Source organism: Ovis canadensis, chromosome 2 (genome assembly GCF_042477335.2).
Source record: "Ovis canadensis isolate MfBH-ARS-UI-01 breed Bighorn chromosome 2, ARS-UI_OviCan_v2, whole genome shotgun sequence".
NCBI classification, from domain to species: Eukaryota; Metazoa; Chordata; class Mammalia; order Artiodactyla; family Bovidae; genus Ovis; species Ovis canadensis.
In genome coordinates, this window is record NC_091246.1 from 125,597,379 (window position 1) to 125,614,805 (window position 17,427).

The following is a 17,427-nucleotide window of genomic DNA, read 5'->3' on the forward strand; positions in this document are numbered from 1 at the left end:
TTGTTTAGGTAAAACTCAGGTACATGATGAAAAGCTAAGATGTCAGAATGTTAACAGTGATTATCTCCTGATTGACTATGATATATACTTTATTTTCTATTATCCTAATTCCTTACTATGAACTCCTATTATTTTTATAAACATATGTAAAGACAGTGTATATGAAAGGAGAAGTTAAATAAAGTAGAATTCATTACCCTTGTTTTTCCTATAGTTTGGATATAATTCTTAATGCATTCATGCTCTATAATTACCTGGGACAAAGCATTTTTATAGTGTATTAATGATAATTACTATATTAATTTTATTGAGAACTTCTGTGTGCCCAACTGAGAATATAAAGTAGATAATCATTACCTTGGAGAGACCAATATCTATTGGAAGACAAACACTGAAATAAATGATACAAGTGAATATGTGATACAATAGAGGTATGTGTGTGTTAGTCGCTCAGTCATGTCTGACTTTTTGAGATCCCGTGAACTGTAGCCCACCAGGCTTCTCTGTCCATAGAATTCTCCAGGCAGGAATACTGGAGTGGGTTGCCATTCCTGTCTCCAGGGGATCTTCCCGACCCAGGGATTGAACCTGGGTCTCCCACACTGCAGGCAGATTCTTTACCATCTGAGCCACTGGGGGAGTTCACAGTAGAGGTATATAAAGATATAATTCAACCAATGTTATTTAAACAACATACTTGACATCATGCTATAAGAATACAATTTTTGAAAATCTAAAGTTCTAAGAATCAAAAGAAATTCCATCCATATCTGTGGTGTTAAGATATAGATGCAAAGATGGTGTTAAGATAAAGATAAAAGCAAATTATGCTTTATTTACTTTGAGTTATGATAGTTTCTTATTTTTTATTTTCCTGTTCAAATAATAATTTTTCTAGGTTTTCCTCAGATATTGAGAATTCCCTAATATTGTTATGTCTTTTATTTTCTTTCTTTTTTTTCTTTAAAAGATGATCAGATATCTCTTGTTATTTCTCATAGTCTTCCATGAGTTTAAAAAAAGAAAACGATGGCAGGTGTTTTGGGATTGGCATCTGATAAGTTACTAAAAACTAAATGGCATGTAATATGAGTGTGAGAGTTCAAATATAAACATATTTCTGGATTTTCCTTTGTGCTTTCAGTCTTTGGGTGGTTTTTCCTATGGTGCTTTGACTTTACATTTTTTTAATCACAAGCCTTTCTTTGTTGTTAGTTATATTTCTTATTCTTTAAAAAGATACTTATTTGTTGCTTTGGGGTGCGCTGAGTCTTCACTGCCGTGCCCTGGCTTTTCTCTAGTTGCGGCGAGTGGGGCCACTCCCTAGTTGAGGGGCAGGGTCTCACCTCAGTGGCTTCTCTCGCTGCACAGCGTGGGCTCCAGGTGCTCAGTCTCAGTAGCTGCCGCTCGCGGGCTCAGTAGTTGCGGTGCACGAGCTTAGTTGCTCCGTGGCGGGTGGACCCTCCTGGGCCAGGGATCAAACCTGTATCCCATCCACTGTACCACCAGTGACATTTCTAATCATCTCTTTGGGTCTGACTGCCGTAAAAACTGAACGGGAACTACACATTTCACACAGTGGATTAATTTTATTTTCATGTTTTTGAGAGAAGCAGTGTTTTTTTTTTTCATGAATACAGTCAGTATTCTAAAATTGATTGTGAACCTTTTTCTCATTTTATTTTTTACCTTTCTTGCATACAAATTTCCATTGTTTACATGGAATATTTTCATATAACATGTTAATGCTCAATAAGCCACTATATTTTGCTAATTGCATTTTTTTTTTTGTTTACTTCATAGGGACAAAAGGGAGAACCAGGATTAGTACCTGTTGTAAGTATATATGTATATACATTTTTCATGTATTTGATAAACTTAGTTATAGCCTTGTTGTATATTATTGTTTATATATATACTTTCAAAAATAGGGAATTTAATCATTTTATAACCACACTTTTAGTATAAAGCAAGCAATATAAAATAGATCAATTCTTAATTTGATATGATATTTCATGTTTATTTTTCCTGACTTTTATTTATTTTCCCATGACTAAAGGTGTAAATCAAGCTTTTACAAAATTAAATATATTGTATGTGAATATAAAGTGATAATTAAGATGTATATTTTTATAGTCTATTTAGCTATATCATCCAAATGGAGAGGCATGATTTAATGTGCCACACTTCTAGAAATATGCTATGTTATTATCATGATGTAAAGTCCACAGTGTATAGAGTTCTTAAGCGTTATCTAGACTTGGAGATGATCATAAAGTTTATCATTATGTCGGATGAAAGTTCTTCACTATTCTTCTTGCTTTTAAAGGAGTTATCATTTTGTTAAGACGAAAGTAGAGCATGTTGATTTATTTGACAATATTTGCATTTTTGCTTTGCTTTTAAATTGACTTGTTTTTAGCAAAGATTACCTAAAAAGTGAAACCATTCATATTGGTTGTGTTCATTTAAAAGCACAGTGCTTAAGGTACTGTATTAAGCACTTCCTAAATATTTATTTGTTTGTCTTCACAACAGCTCTGAGAGGGAGTTAATTTCATAATCATTATCACCATTTTACAGAAGAGGAATCTTAAGTGCAGAGAGGATAATTAATTAGTTCAAGGTCACACAATTGCTAAGGGTTGGAGTTAGGATTTGAACGTAGGTTTCTTGGATCCAGCATTAGCTCTTAATCACTATACCGGTACTGCCTCCTTGTATTAGAATTTAAGTTAATGTCTTAGCCTTATAAGAAAGTTGGGGATGGAATGGGCACTAATTGCTAACATCCATTTGTTCTAAAGTAATAACCGGGCCTTTTGTTCTTCTTATCCATTCGACTATTGAGTTTCTAAAACCCTGAAACTTTCTCTCTGTGTGTTGTCTCGTTTATCGTTTAGGTGACAGGCATACGTGGACGCCCAGGACCTGCAGTAAGTAGTTGCCTCCAGTATTCATGGTATTCTTGAAGTTCTTTGAGATACTGAATCTTTATGGATATTATGTCCACGAAAAGACAATAGATTATAAAACAATGATGTGCTTGGTTTCCTGAAACGTTTTGTTCTGAAACACCTTAAAGTTTAAACATTTCTTTGCAGCAGTGAATGAAATTGATGAACCCTATTTAGGTTAACTGTACTCATTGAAATTAGGGCATATTAGTCTTGTTGACAATGATTAAGGATAGACTACTTTTATCTATTTCATGAAATAAACTGTTAATTTCATCTGTTATTAAAATTAAATCAATAGAATTTGATATTATTGATATATTTTGATTTATTCTATTGTAATATTTACTATTACATAACAGTATATTAATATGTATTATATTGGTATATCAGTAAATATTACAGTAGAGTTTGAGAAGATATATATCAGGATGGCATATTTCTGGTTCAGCATAAAAGACGACTGATTTCAGGTATGGATTAGTGGTAGCATGCACAGGTAGCCAGATGCGTAACACACACACACACACACACACACACACACACTGCTGTAAATTTTAAAGCACATTAGGTCAATGTAAGTGAAATACTGATACACTTCAACAGACCTGCTGTAGTCATTCTGAAGCATTTGCTTTTAAACAACATTGTGTTTTGGATTGAGTAAATGCACAATCAAATTTTTATAACTCAGTTGAAACTCTTTTGAAGAGAAATAAAATTCTCCTGGCAACTGCCATTTTCTGGGGAAAAAAGTTAATTTAAGATATAAGCACGAAATGCCAGTTTTGAAATATAATAATCATTTGTTATTTTAATGGAAAAATAACTGCAATTGCAGTTACCATTTGGAAAATTCTTGGTGGGTTTTAAATTTACAATGGAGATGAGGCAAAGCTAAAAAATGATATTGGATACTTGAAGGAACACAAGGTAGGAGCAGAATAAGCTTTTTTTTTTTGCCATTGCTTTCATCAGCAACTTGAATAGCGATGAATAGTTTGGGATACCATGTACCAACATGAATTCATACCTTTCCTCAGAAAAATTGAAGATTTGGAGTTTGGACAATAATGTAGTTCTCAAAATTTGAATTGTAAGTTTTTGTGTCTAAGACAAGAGAGCAAAAAAAAAAAATGATCTTTACAAATTTACAATTATTGTTTGAACTAATTCATACAACTCATTGGGTATGATGTTATATTTACTTCTTCACACGTCTTTAAGCTTCAGTGTGAAAATAAACAGCCTTTCTGTATACACAGAACTTTTATACATACATGGCTTTATTTTCTGTAGTCTTCAGCTGAAATTTTAAAATAGATGATATTTCTGTTTTTCGGTTTTCTTATATCAGTAACCTTTAAAGCAAAATTATCTGAAGCATATATGTTTTACAGACATAACCATCATTTTCTGTTTTAGGGACCACCGGGATCACAAGGACCGAGAGGAGAGAGAGGCCCCAAAGGAAAACCTGTGAGTTGACAGTGGAGCTCCCTTTTTGTGAACTTTAACAAGTAAGCCCATCCATGCCAAGTTCCGTGGATGCAGCAAAGAGCCAGCGGCACTTTTCCTTTCTCCCATCTATTAAACATGACATAGAATTCAGGTCATGAAGTGACTGTGCATTGATCCTGATTCAGAGGAAAGCATCACATGCTAATAATTACCTATGATCTCTCAGATGACACAGATGATATCCATGTGTCCTTTATGAGGTCAAATTAAAGTAGAATCTAGGGAAACATGACGAATACCTCATACTGTTTTCAGAAGTTTTAACTCATGAGTAAACAGTGCCAACAATGCATCCTTGAGAGAAAACACCCAAGCCGTGTGATCTGTGGTTGCTCCAGGAAAAACCAAATTGGATAAAGGAAAAAGAAATTATTAGAGGACACAATTTTCTTTCAAGTGGTTTTGTAATGAATTTATTTCCCAAGTAATGCTACCTTTTTCATTGGGCAGCTGCTGCAGAGCTAATCAAAGGAGTAATTTTAAACATCAACAAATTCATTATCATAGGGAATACCTTTAAATTTAAATAATCAACTCTATGTTCTTGAGATAAGCCTTGAGATTATTATATAATACATGCTAAATGTTTTCTGTTATTAAGAATTCCTATTATAGCAATCATTTTTCTCTTTTATATCTTACCCTCAAAATTTGTCTTTTATATATCAATAGCAATACTTAGATGAATTTGTGTGTCAAAATAGATTCAGATGAATCTATCATTATCCTATGTTTCAATCTGAAAAATTTCTGCTGTTTAATTTTCTGTCTAATGATATCTACTAAGATATAACTTTCTATGGGTTTTTAACCTTCCAAATATGTACTTACCCATATCTAAATGGGAAAAATAGATGAGAAAGGAAGCAGCAAACCACCTTAAATATATAAGTAAGGAAAAAAAAATTCTAGATCATGTTACTAGGAACCTTTGCCCCTGGTTTCATCTTTGATACTGTTTTTTGCTTCTATTCATTCCACCAAGAAAGGGATGATGCCAGTACTTTTTCCAAACTGCAACTGAAGTTATGGAAAGTATTTGCAGGCATGCAGGTAAACGACAGTGGTCCCAAGGAAGAAGGTCGTAGCCATGTAGGTGGACAGTAAAGCTGGTTTCCGATTACCTCATGGCCCATTCTTTGATGGTGTTCTGCCATGCTGCCTCACCAGCATTGCTAGCTGAAGAAACCCTGTTGGTAGATATTCGGATGTCTGTCCAGAAGTCTGGGATGTCAGAGGCAGGTGGAACATGACTTCAGCTGGGTGGACGGTGGGGGTCATGCAGGAAACGTTGCGGCTCAATGTACTTGTGCCCAGAATAACTGATAAAACTGAGTCCTAAGTGTAGGTGGAAGCTGCTGTGAAACTCATGGATGGGATTACAGAATTTCTTGTTAGGGGTCAATGAATCTACTCCCCACTTCTCTTTGTCTTCTCTTTCCTTTCTCTTCTCTTCTCGACTTAGTATGTGATAGGCTCCCTTTCCTGTCTTGGTTTAGTCTGAGACAATCAATGGGAAGTGTGTGCGTGTGTGTGTGTGTGTGTTAAAAAGAGTGAGAAGTAATTATTTATTTGGAATTGAGCAAGACAGTTCTGGTTGATACCCAAGTAGGAAATCTGTTCCTCTCTAATCCTAGCAAGCAGTGGTGTGATGGCCAAGTGTTTAATAACTGATTTATTTAAAAAAAAAAATGCCTATAGCTTTTGCTGATTTCTCTGGTGTAAATACTTCCACCACAACTTTTTCCAAGATACTGGCGTGATGTCACAAATGCCTACAGGTAGAATGTTTTACCTCAGGTCCAAGACTGGCTGGTCCTAAGATCCTTACGTGGACAAAAGCTGTGGATGCCGCGATATAGGCTGGTAGTGCAATCATGTATGACACTTTTCTCCCCTTTGTTATCATCAAACGTCACAGAAAGCTCATAAAATAGAGCAGTTCCTCACTCTTAACACCACTGATGTTTGGGGACAGATAATTCCTTGTGTTTTGTAGGATAATTTGGCAGCATTCTTGGTGTAGACCCACTAGATGCCAGTAGGAACACCTGCCCCCACCCCCTCCCCCCCTCCGCCCGCCATACAATTGTAACAAATAAAAATATCTCTTGGTGCTGCCAAATGTTCCCTGGCAGTGGGGAGGGGAGCAAATTGCTTAAGACTGAGAACTACTGATGCAGAGATCCTCTTATGAAGCCCTCATTACTAGCCAGTGATCATCATGATTCTCGCTCACACATACCCTTAGTTTTAAGCGTACTGTCCTGGTAACTTCATATTGACGAACTAGCAACGTGTCAGGAGATGGACGGCAACCAATGGTGTACTGAATTCTAATCGCGCCTGTCACTTAACCTCTATAGGTCTCTTTCCTCATCTGCAAAATGGAGAATATACCAGTTATTACTAACTCTCATATTTCATAATGTGGGTGTGTGTGATATTACTATCAGTGAGAAAAGTTCTTTCTGATTTGGGGGCATTATTATTCCTATTTGTGAATGTTTAAACGTTGCCACCTAGTGACAATCTACAAGTACTTTTTATGGTGGATTGTCTCCTGAGACAGTGAAGTATCCTGTGGGTGGGGAAAGAATGATTATAGAGAGAATGCTTGCCTTCATACAAAACTTTTGTGATTCGTCACACCTGGAAATATGAAAATATGTATTTTGATGTGTTTTGCGGTTATAGTTTTTGGTTTAAATATTTATCAGTAAAATATCATGTATTATAGGCTTTTTTCCTTATTTTCACTTACAGTCTTGCTTATTATGTTCACTTAGTTTTGGATGATTTTCACAGGTTGTTATTCATTTTAACCTCAATTTGTATAAAAGTAGATCAGGTAAGCTATTTAGAAGAGATACCATGGAGGCCTAGAATGCATCATGAAGTCAGTGAAAAAGTGGGCTATCTTCAGAGCAGACTTTGAAACAGGATTTTTAATCACAGAGGGCTGGGGAAAAGACCCAATTTTTGAGGATTAATATTACCCAAACCTCTCTCTACTCCCAGTGACACTAAAGGTAGTTTTTGGTTTTGCTTTGGAAATCTCTTTGGGAGCAGAGAGAATGTTTTAGCTCAGTTTTTTGTATTAACAATACCTGATTATTAATTAGGAATTTCACATTTTAAAAACACATTAAGTTTTCCACACATAGTGGTCTGAGTAGGTCAGACTGCTATGTTTTATATGCCACCATTGACAGCATACATTTCCAGACCATGGTGTCACATTTGTATGATCTAGAAGCCTTAGGCAGCAATGGAAGATTAGCCTCTATTATGTAATACAATGATAAAAGAGTAGAGTGAGTAGTCAGTTTCTGAGAAATCAGTTTTCAAAATGTGTTTTTTTCAGGCTGTTATCTACTTCTGTTTGAATAGATACATTTCCTTAATTATGCCACTACGCCAAGAAGTAAACATGTCAAACAGAGTGTTTGAATATATAAGAATATATATTAATTAAATTTCGGAATAGCTCTTATGCCACCCTCCCCCCAAACCATCATCTGCAAGCCACCTCTCCTCCCCACTCTGCTTGCCCTGTGCTTCCTCCCGCCACTGTATCAGCTCGTGTTTGCTTATTGTGTGCTGAGAGATAGTCTCAGGTGTAGGCATGGTAAACTTCTTTTACTGTTTAACTCATCATATCTATATCTATATCTACTTTTAATCCCTGCTTCTAACTAGTAAAATCATATTGCATTTTGAGTTCTTTGATCCTTGCTTTCCTTTCTTTGGTCCTATTATGAATTTCCAGGGTTAAAAAGCTAGAAATACTTAACAAGACTTGTGGGAATGATGAGGTTAGGAGATGGAGCATTTCCAGAACTGGGGACGTGGCCGTTCCCCAAGCTGCCTTCAGAATGTGGGTTAGGAGGAGGGTGGAATTTGGCAGCTGTAACTCATTGCTCACTTCCTTGAGAACTAGACTTGGCTGCATCCCCATGCCTTTCCCCCTGCTTCTCATGGGTCTGGTCTACCTTTGGGAGTAGTAGGGAAAATAAAGTGTATCAGACTTCAATACTAGAGAAAGAAACTGAAATGCGAAAATGTAGTAATCATATACTGAGTGTCTACTATGAGCCAGGAACTATGTAAAACATTAAAAAATTAGATGAGGAAAACCACAAACACTGTTCAAAGATCCATCATGTTCTTTTCTTAAGTGGGGGAAAGTTAAGCAGGAACATACAGTTAATTTAAAACAAGTGAATTTAGAAATCATTGACTAAATACCCTTGAACAGCAAAACTCAAGTAAGGAAACTTATTCTAGAATATTGACAAACTGAATACACTCATAATTATTCCAAAAAATCTGATTACTGGGAATTTAACACATCAAGAGTAAAATTCTTATGCAGAATGTGTCCTCTCCTGATGGCAGAGGCTGTGACCAGTGCTGAAATCTGCAGGTTTGGTATAGCTGATGAAATTACTGTGGGTTGCTGGATTGCTCTTTTTTAAAAAAATAATACACACTTCATCTCCATCAAGAAGCTTGTGGCTTTTGTTTTCTCCTCAGTACATATTTAACAGTGGGTTCTAATTTCTTCTGGCTTATTTCTCCAGGGGCCTCGTGGTCCTCAGGGAATTGATGGAGAACCGGGTGTTCCTGGTCAGCCAGGTGCCCCAGGACCTCCTGGGCATCCATCTCACCCAGGACCGGATGGCATGAGCAGGGTGAGTGGTGTGCATTGCTTAATATCTTCTGTAGATAATATATTAAGTTTATGGTATATTTTTAGGATCTTAAATTGTGTTAGTTCACGTATTGGTCCTTAGCTGTAAGAGCAGCTAAATGAACACAATAACAACAAAACTAAGAAATCCACAGGGAATTGTTGGAAAATTCAAAGTATCACTTTTTAAAGATGCTGCTTCAAATGGCTTGTATTTCTTAATGTCAGTTCTGGGCATTGGGATTTTGTTCTCTGTTGATTCTAAAGGACCACTAATATTGTTCCCACTGTGAACTGGAAAGAGAAATACGTCGTTCTCCTTTATTGTTCTCTTGGCTCAGAATGTTGAAAGAACCTGTGACATGTCCTCCCGCCAAGGAAGGATGGCACATCCGGGATGATGCTTGCAAAAGGGCCACTGAGTTGACATAAAAAATGCATTCTGATTGTGTCTCTGAGTGTTAATTTCCTACCAGAAGTAAAATAAAATGTCTTTCTATGCCTGCCTGTTTGAATTCTTAGTGGCAGATTTTTGAGTAGATTTATGAGCAAATTGCATAGTACAACAAGGGAAAGTATGGAACCCTGAAATGTGATTTTTGTTTTACAACAATTTTTACATTTGCTTTTCAACTCATTGTAGAAGGAACTGACAATTTATTTTTAAAATTACGCACCTTCTTTTCCCATTAAAATCTGGAAATTGATAGAACTCCTGGAATGAAAATGGACAGTTTTAGTCAATTGGGTTACCAGAGATTTTTAGATGTGAAGGAGAGAAGGTAAAACTGTTACTGATTTTGGAATATTCCAGGATTCATTAAAAAGATCATAAAATTTTAATCAACTTATATAAATACAGTTAAAATTTACTGGTTACTAACAAAGAAAAAAGAATACCATCTAAGTAAAGCAGTCTGGTATAATGGAAAAATCTTTAGGACAAATGTTTTAAAGGCACTTTTAATTGGCATGTACTAACAATGGGAAAAAAAGCAAATAAAAAGACTTAAACCTGAAATTGATTAGACTGGCTAAATGCTTATCAGAATGATCCATGCTTTTATCAAGTTTCAGGCATTTGACCCATTGCAGTAGTTATTTTGAAGCAACATAGTGAGGAAGATTGTTCACTCAAAAACACATACAGTGAAAACAGGTTGAATCTTTTTCCTTGCTTTAAAGTCAAAAGTTTACAATGATTCTCAAAAGAGTCATTCTCTAAGAATCCCAGAGATCGTACACTTCTCAGTTTAAAAAGTATGTTGATATAGATCTTTTATTGTGGAAATAATGTCAACACATTTCTTTAACAGCCGTTTTCAGCTCAGATGGCTGGGTTAGATGAAAAGTCTGGACTTGGGAGTCAAGTAGGACTGATGCCTGGATCTGTGGTAAGTGTAGATTTTACTGATAATCAAAGTACTTTGGAAAAACCATTATGCAGAGAGGTTTGAGTTAGCTAGTAAAGTAATATGTATCTTCTTAAAATATATCCATCCATCCATTCATTCACTTTACTTATCAAACTCTGCTGTGTAATATTTGAAAGCCCAGTGGTGTTCCATTTGTAACTGTGCAAAGTTATTTGTTTTCATTAATAAAGGACTGTCTGTATTTTTCACCTAACTTATAACCACCACAACAAAAACTGTACTTTCTAAAAACTAAAAAAAAAGCAAAGCAAAGTCTGTTTTATGGTATTGTTAGAAAGTTATTTGGCAAAATGCATTATTCCCTTATATTATTTTCCTTTCTCTGGTTGCCTTATGCTGACAACTCTAAAATTTACTCACTGGGCCATTAGCATTCTCTTTTGCATTTCTTCAACAGCCAGAAAGATTCCCATTTTCTTTACTTTAACCTGGGTATTTGGAGCAATGTAATTTTATTAAATGAATTAACTCTTTGCAAAGCGACTCTTCCATACTTTTTTGCTCATAACGTAATTCAAAGGCATTCCAGATTAATGACATTTCAAACAATGTAAAGTCAGACTGCATAGATAAACACCCTTTCTACCTTCCCAGGCAGTACTAACCGTAAAGAACCTGCCTGCTAATGCAGGAGACATAAGGGACCTTGGGTCGATTCCTGGGTGGGAAAGATCCCCTGGAGGAGAGCATGGCAACCCACTCTAGTATTCTTGCCTGGAGAACCCCATGAAGAGAGGAGCCTGGTGGGCTACAGTCCATGGGACTCCAAATAATCAGACGAAATGGAATGTTTGAGCACACACACCCATCCTTAAGGCCAGTGAGTAGTTTAAATATGGTTGGGATATATTTTAAGTCACTTAAACATTGTTTGATTATACATATTCGAAGTCAGTAGCAGTCTGGTCTCATTCAATGATTAACTGGGGATATTTTTCTGAAATACATGTTTTTAATCATTTGAAGTTCAAGTTACAGGTATGTTTATTTTTTGAAATGAAGCTCTTATTTTCTTGCTATCTAAAAATCTGATCAATCCAAAACAAAAATTTAAGTTTTCACCATAAGAACAAACTAGATTTTGATTTAATTGCTTTCGCTTTTTAAAGTGTGACATTTAAAAAAAATTACATAGACATTTACTAACAACTTTTAAAAATAGCATTTTCCTTTTCTTACCTTTGTTATGTCACATTGTAAGCGTTTCATAATAAATGGGGAAAAACTGGATACTTTAGATGTGTGTCATGAAAGAAAGAAATAACCTCCAAAACTCAGTGCCCCAGATCATTTAAAACTTACATTTAAAATAATCCAGTTGCTATTGTTGATAGTTTCATAAGCCTTTAATTCAACGTGCTCATTGAAATTATGAGTTATTTGCTGTGAAGCTGAAGAATTAAATAGACAGTTTGATAACAACTTACACTTGCCAAGATTTTTCTTTGTTGGTTATTCTGCTTCAATTAAACCACCCCTTAAGTATGCAAGAGTTCTCATCCCAAGACATTGGGTGTGCATAGGCATTTTTATTTCTTTTCATGACTCTGAATGTGTGTATAAGATCATCCCAAACATTATCCAAGCTTTAGTCTTTTTGAATTTAGCTGTATTCCAGGTCAATACAGAAGGACAATGTCATCACCTTTTCACTGTCAGAGTTCATTTTTCCAAATTCTAAAGTAAATTCAACATTTTTGAAAGCTGTGAACTAATTGTCATGAACACTATGCAACTTTTCTTCTCATTTGTTTTTAAGGGTCCTGTTGGCCCAAGGGGTCCTCAAGGTTTACAAGGGCAGCAGGTAAGTCTTTTTATAATTAAATCACATATCATTAAAAAAAAAAAAAGAAAAATAAGTAAGTTCTCTGGGACATGACTGCTTTTGGCTAGGCTTTAAATTGCGTATTGTAATGCTTAGAGGACCAGATGGTTGGGTAGTATCATCAACTCAAGGGACATGAGTTTGAGCAAGCTCCGGGAAACGGTGAAGGACAGGGAAGCCTGGCATGCTGCGGTCCATGGGGTTGCAAAGAGTCGGACGCGACTGAGTGACTGAACAATAACAACAATACTCACTGAATGGGCTGTATTCAATTAATTTTCACGCACTTAGAAATATATTCAATATGTTTTCAAAGATTTTTCATGATGCTGAAGTTTTATCACCTGGTTTCTTTATGTGACTGACCTCCAATACAAAGAATTTTTATGTGCCTGTGTTTGTAAAATAACAGATCATTATCTCATGTCATGTTGAAAATCCTTATAATTGATTATGTGCCAACTCTGGAGCTATGAAATGAGGTCATAGAAGAATATCACCGCGTAGTATTATTAGAAATAACAGTGACAATGATCACTCCATGAAATCTTTATAAAGCAAATAATTCTGTACTTTCCTTCTATAAGCTTTCAAATACCAATAAAATACTGATGTAGAGCTATTTTAATTTTTGTAGTGATTTGACAGGCTGTAGAAAATGTTTTTTTTTTTTTTTCCTAAAGAGAGAGAGAAGAATTCCTAGCTCAAACATGCCGTATTTTCATTATCATGTGTGTGGAGTTTTACTCCAAGCTATTATACAGTACTGCCATTGTGAATGGAAAAAGTAGCTGATAAAGAAGGAGGAAGAAAAGAGGGAGATGGCTACCACTATCGACACTCACTCTGCCAGCACTGTTCTAGGCTCTCAACATGCATTCGTTACCCAAAGAGATATAGCAGCTTAATGAAGGAGGTGCCACATTATTCTCATCTCACCGATTAGGAAATGGGATATAGAGAGATGAAGTTATTAATAACTCATCCAGAGTCATAGCCGGAGAGTGGCAGAGTCAACATTTTGAGCAATTGCACTGTACTGTGGACAGTATAGGATTCAGTATTGTGTTTTCTTTGATTTGTCCATATAATTTGTGTATTATATATAAATTTTATACAATTTTTTTTTAGGGTGGTGTTGGCCCAGCAGGACCACCTGGTGAACCTGGTGACCCTGGCCCAATGGTAAATGTCAAGTAAGCATGTAGACCCAGTTAACTATGGGTCCACCATTACAATGATGTCATGAGTGATTTATGCTACCACCTCTTTCCTAATGTAGCAATATATTCTAGTCCAGTTCAGGAGTCCTGTGTTATGGACTGTGCTTAAGCTACATATTTCCTGTGGCAGAGTATTTAAATTCAGAGGCTTTGAATGTGGTCAGCGGAAAGTGCTAAGATATGTGCATCTGTGAAATTAAATTTTTTTCCTTTGAGCACATAATCTGAAAGATACAACATAAACTTCAGAATATTAATGACGTTGTTTTCTCTGATATTTTCATTTGTCTCAACAGTATTTTGGATTGTATCATTGATAGATATGGGTAAATAAAGGTAAATATCCTTACTTCCCTTTTGCTTCATTTTGTTATTAGGGTCCAATTGGTGCACGAGGACCAGAGGGCCCTCCTGGAAAACCTGGTGAAGATGTAAGCTGCTTTTCTTCATTTTGCTTTGAAATTTGTCAAATTTCAAAATTTGCAAAATTTTGGCTAAGAAAGAGCTGCAACATTAACATGAATATTATTCATTGGTTCCCATTTCATTCCTCTCCTTTTTACTGTCATTAAATTTAATAAAAACAGGGCAGGTTAGAATGGAATTTTATAAAGTCTGAAAATGCTCTTAATTGTGATGGTATTGTATTGTTAGGTACTGTGTCTTTGCCTGCTCAGTTTTTCCATTATGATTTCTCCATAGGATACTAGAATTGCTGTCACAACAGCAACAACATTTGGTGGGCAGAGCTTTTGAAGTGATCTTAAGGAAAAACACACTTCTTTGATCCCAAAAGATCATTATGAGGCCCTCATTAAATGGATTTTAAAAAATGTGTCCACAGAATAGTGTCAGTATTGCTCTCCAATGCTCAAAAAGTTGTTTCTTTAATAGACTATTTAAAGTTAAGCCTAAATTTCAGATTTTAACATTAAGAACATGTGATCAGTGTTCTTAAGAACATTCAAGAACCGTGTATAACAACAGATTTGCTTTCCTGAATTCCTCTGTTAGTTGCACCAAAGTTGAGGATAAAATCATTAGGGAGGCCGTTAATGTCTATGTGACATTAAACCAAGAAAATATTTTCCTTTGGGTGTCGTGAGATTTATTTAAGTGGATTACAGTGAATTTGGCCATAAAGAAAATATCTCTGGTAGTTCTTAAATTTTTTTTCATCACAAGAAATAAACGGTAAATTTATTTTGAGAAGCACCGTTTCAGTGCTGCATGTAGAATTTCACGGCATGTGTGTATGTGTGTGTGTGCAAATTTTGATGTTGAATAAAATGGAGAGCTAGGTCAGACCAGTATAATTTATATTTATTTCTTCTGATAAACGGATGGACTCTCCACAGACTGACTTGCTATAATGGATTGCCCTCAGGAGTAGGGCTGTGTTCTCGCCCTGCTTAGACCATTGGATGTGAGCTTTCTAAGGAAGACTTTTCACCTGCAATTGATTTGTCATTTAGTCTCAGGAGAGAAAATTTTAAATCCCTCTTTGCTTTCCTCCACTTTGCTTTTTTCCCCATAAAGGGTGAGCCTGGTAGAAATGGAAAACCTGGTGAAGTGGGATTTGCAGGATCTCCGGTAAGTTTATACTGATCAACACAACAATACAAAGACAAAATTCAAACAATGAAGAACATTTAAAACTAACTCATCATTCATTCACCAACTCCACCCTGCACATGCAGTAGACACCGTCACCAAGACATGTTCCCTTCTGTCATTGTGAAACAGGACATTTTGCCAGGATGAGAGCTTATTTGAGTTCCTGGCTTTGCATTGCCACCATATGAATGACCCTCCCAGAGCTAGAGAATTATAACCTAACATGGTTAGTACCAAATGAGTACCAAATTTTCAGATAAATCACCAGTTTCACTTACTTACCTTTCATAATATCTCAATCCCAATTTATCTTTTAAATATATTTTTAGTTTTTTTTTTAAAGATTTTGTATTCATATGTCAAAAATGACAGCTTTAAAGAGTTTGTTGATTTGTTTCTTATATGCTACAGACCCTATGCTAGAACAATAAATCGTGGACAGGATGCCTCTTTGGCTGTTCCCCAAACCCTGTTGTTGACTGAAATTCTTTATTGATGTTCTGGCCCCGAAAAGCTTATAACCAGATGTATTAATCTCCAGCCTTCCTAATACAGTTGTTTTCTTCCCACTTGGCTCAATACAGCGAGAGTAACTAGCTCTACCAGAATTCAAGACCTGGGTCACTTGCCCGCCCTAAACCCACCTGTCTGTTTTTACTCATGTTACCTTGATAGGTGCTCCTCTGGGATGTGCTACAGAGACAGTGGGGAAAGTTAGAAAATGATAAGTAAGCATAAATGCTCTAACATTCCTGCTCTTAGACTTGGTCCAGTCTCTTGGTCCAGAATCCCCTAAACTGATTTAACTTCCTACTTATTATATCTCTTATAATATCCTAATATTTCCACCACCATATACATACAACAATACTGAATTATTATCCATTTACTTTATGAACATTGATGAGGTTCAATGCTAGGGATTTTTTGGACACACGAATGTTAATAATCTTTTACGGGAATTTAAGCACAGGACTGTAAGGATCGTTTAGTTTCGAACACAAAACCAGGCCTGCAGCTCCCTCCTCTCTTTTCCTTTCCCTCATCAGCCTGCAAACAAAGCCTGCAGACAAAGACAGGTGGTTTAGTCATTAGCACAGATGTCGGTGTGAACCAATCCAGGCTTGAGACTCCCACCCTGCGCACACTCGAACCTTCTCACAGCGTGGGCCCTCCACGGGGAGGAAAGGCGCCCTGCCAGCATGTCACAGATGTACTCTGCAAGCGCAGTGCAACGATGTGTGATTGGGGTGTGATGACAGTCTTGGGTCAGCAGAATGAGAAAAATTTTATGAGCACTAGTACGTCTGGCTTATTTTCTTGCTGTATTAGAGATATGTAATCACATGAGAATTCCCTTGCAGACCACAAAAACTCAAAAGTTTACTAATCGTTTCAAATAGCATAGCTCAGTAATTCCTCTATAGGCTTAGACGGATGTATGCTGAAGGATGGTGGGGAGACGAATCTCAGTAAAGGGCAGGATTCCAGTGGAAAAACTTAAAGGCCATTTTTGAAGTGAAAGAATTCCTAAGTAGGGCTGTGTAAACAGAAGATTTAGTGGGACTTTATGTGTTCAGAGTACAGGGTTTGATGTGCCCTTACTGTGATAACCCCCTGCAAAACACTACAGAAACATTTTTCCTGAAAGAGGTCATGGAAGAATTATTGATTTGCTTTTATCATACAAAGTTTGTTTATTGAGTTATTTGCTCATTCATTTAGTTAACACTAAGTAAAGGGTATGGTAATACAGAACAGAAGGATTTTGCCATCTCTGTAAGATTGTACTAAGACAAGAGATGTTCCTTGAAAGATTTAGGAAAAGCTCTATGAGTGTCAAGAAGATGAAGAAGATGATGAATGTGAAGCCATTTCTTTATTCAGTTGTTTATTCAGTTTTTATTCTTGAATGCCTACTAGTAAGGCAGAAGGCAAAGTGTTAGGGATATGCAGATTGATAATAATAATTGATAGCTTCAGTCTGTGCTATCAAAGTGCTTACCCTACTGGTGGCAGCAGATAGGTTTCAACACAAAACCTATTTAATGTCGGCAACTGAAATAAGTGAGTAATTAAGTCACTGGATCCTTAACTATTTAAAGAGGGTATGAGGAAAAAGTTTCAAGCATCATTTCAAAGAAGTTGTGCC

General features: G+C 36.1%; 1 protein-coding gene across 2 annotated transcripts in view; it reads left to right on the top strand.

Moving 5' to 3' along the window:
- Window positions 1-17,427, top strand: part of COL5A2 (collagen type V alpha 2 chain) — a 149,102-nt gene that overhangs the window by 79,735 nt on the left and 51,940 nt on the right. For both annotated transcript variants that reach the window (XM_069576889.1, XM_069576890.1), the window contains 9 exons: window positions 1,804-1,836; window positions 2,904-2,936; window positions 4,383-4,436; window positions 9,065-9,175; window positions 10,491-10,568; window positions 12,370-12,414; window positions 13,567-13,620; window positions 14,036-14,089; window positions 15,198-15,251. In XM_069576889.1, the coding sequence (XP_069432990.1) occupies window positions 1,804-1,836; window positions 2,904-2,936; window positions 4,383-4,436; window positions 9,065-9,175; window positions 10,491-10,568; window positions 12,370-12,414; window positions 13,567-13,620; window positions 14,036-14,089; window positions 15,198-15,251 (516 nt within the window). The remainder of the gene's footprint in view (window positions 1-1,803; window positions 1,837-2,903; window positions 2,937-4,382; window positions 4,437-9,064; window positions 9,176-10,490; window positions 10,569-12,369; window positions 12,415-13,566; window positions 13,621-14,035; window positions 14,090-15,197; window positions 15,252-17,427) is intronic.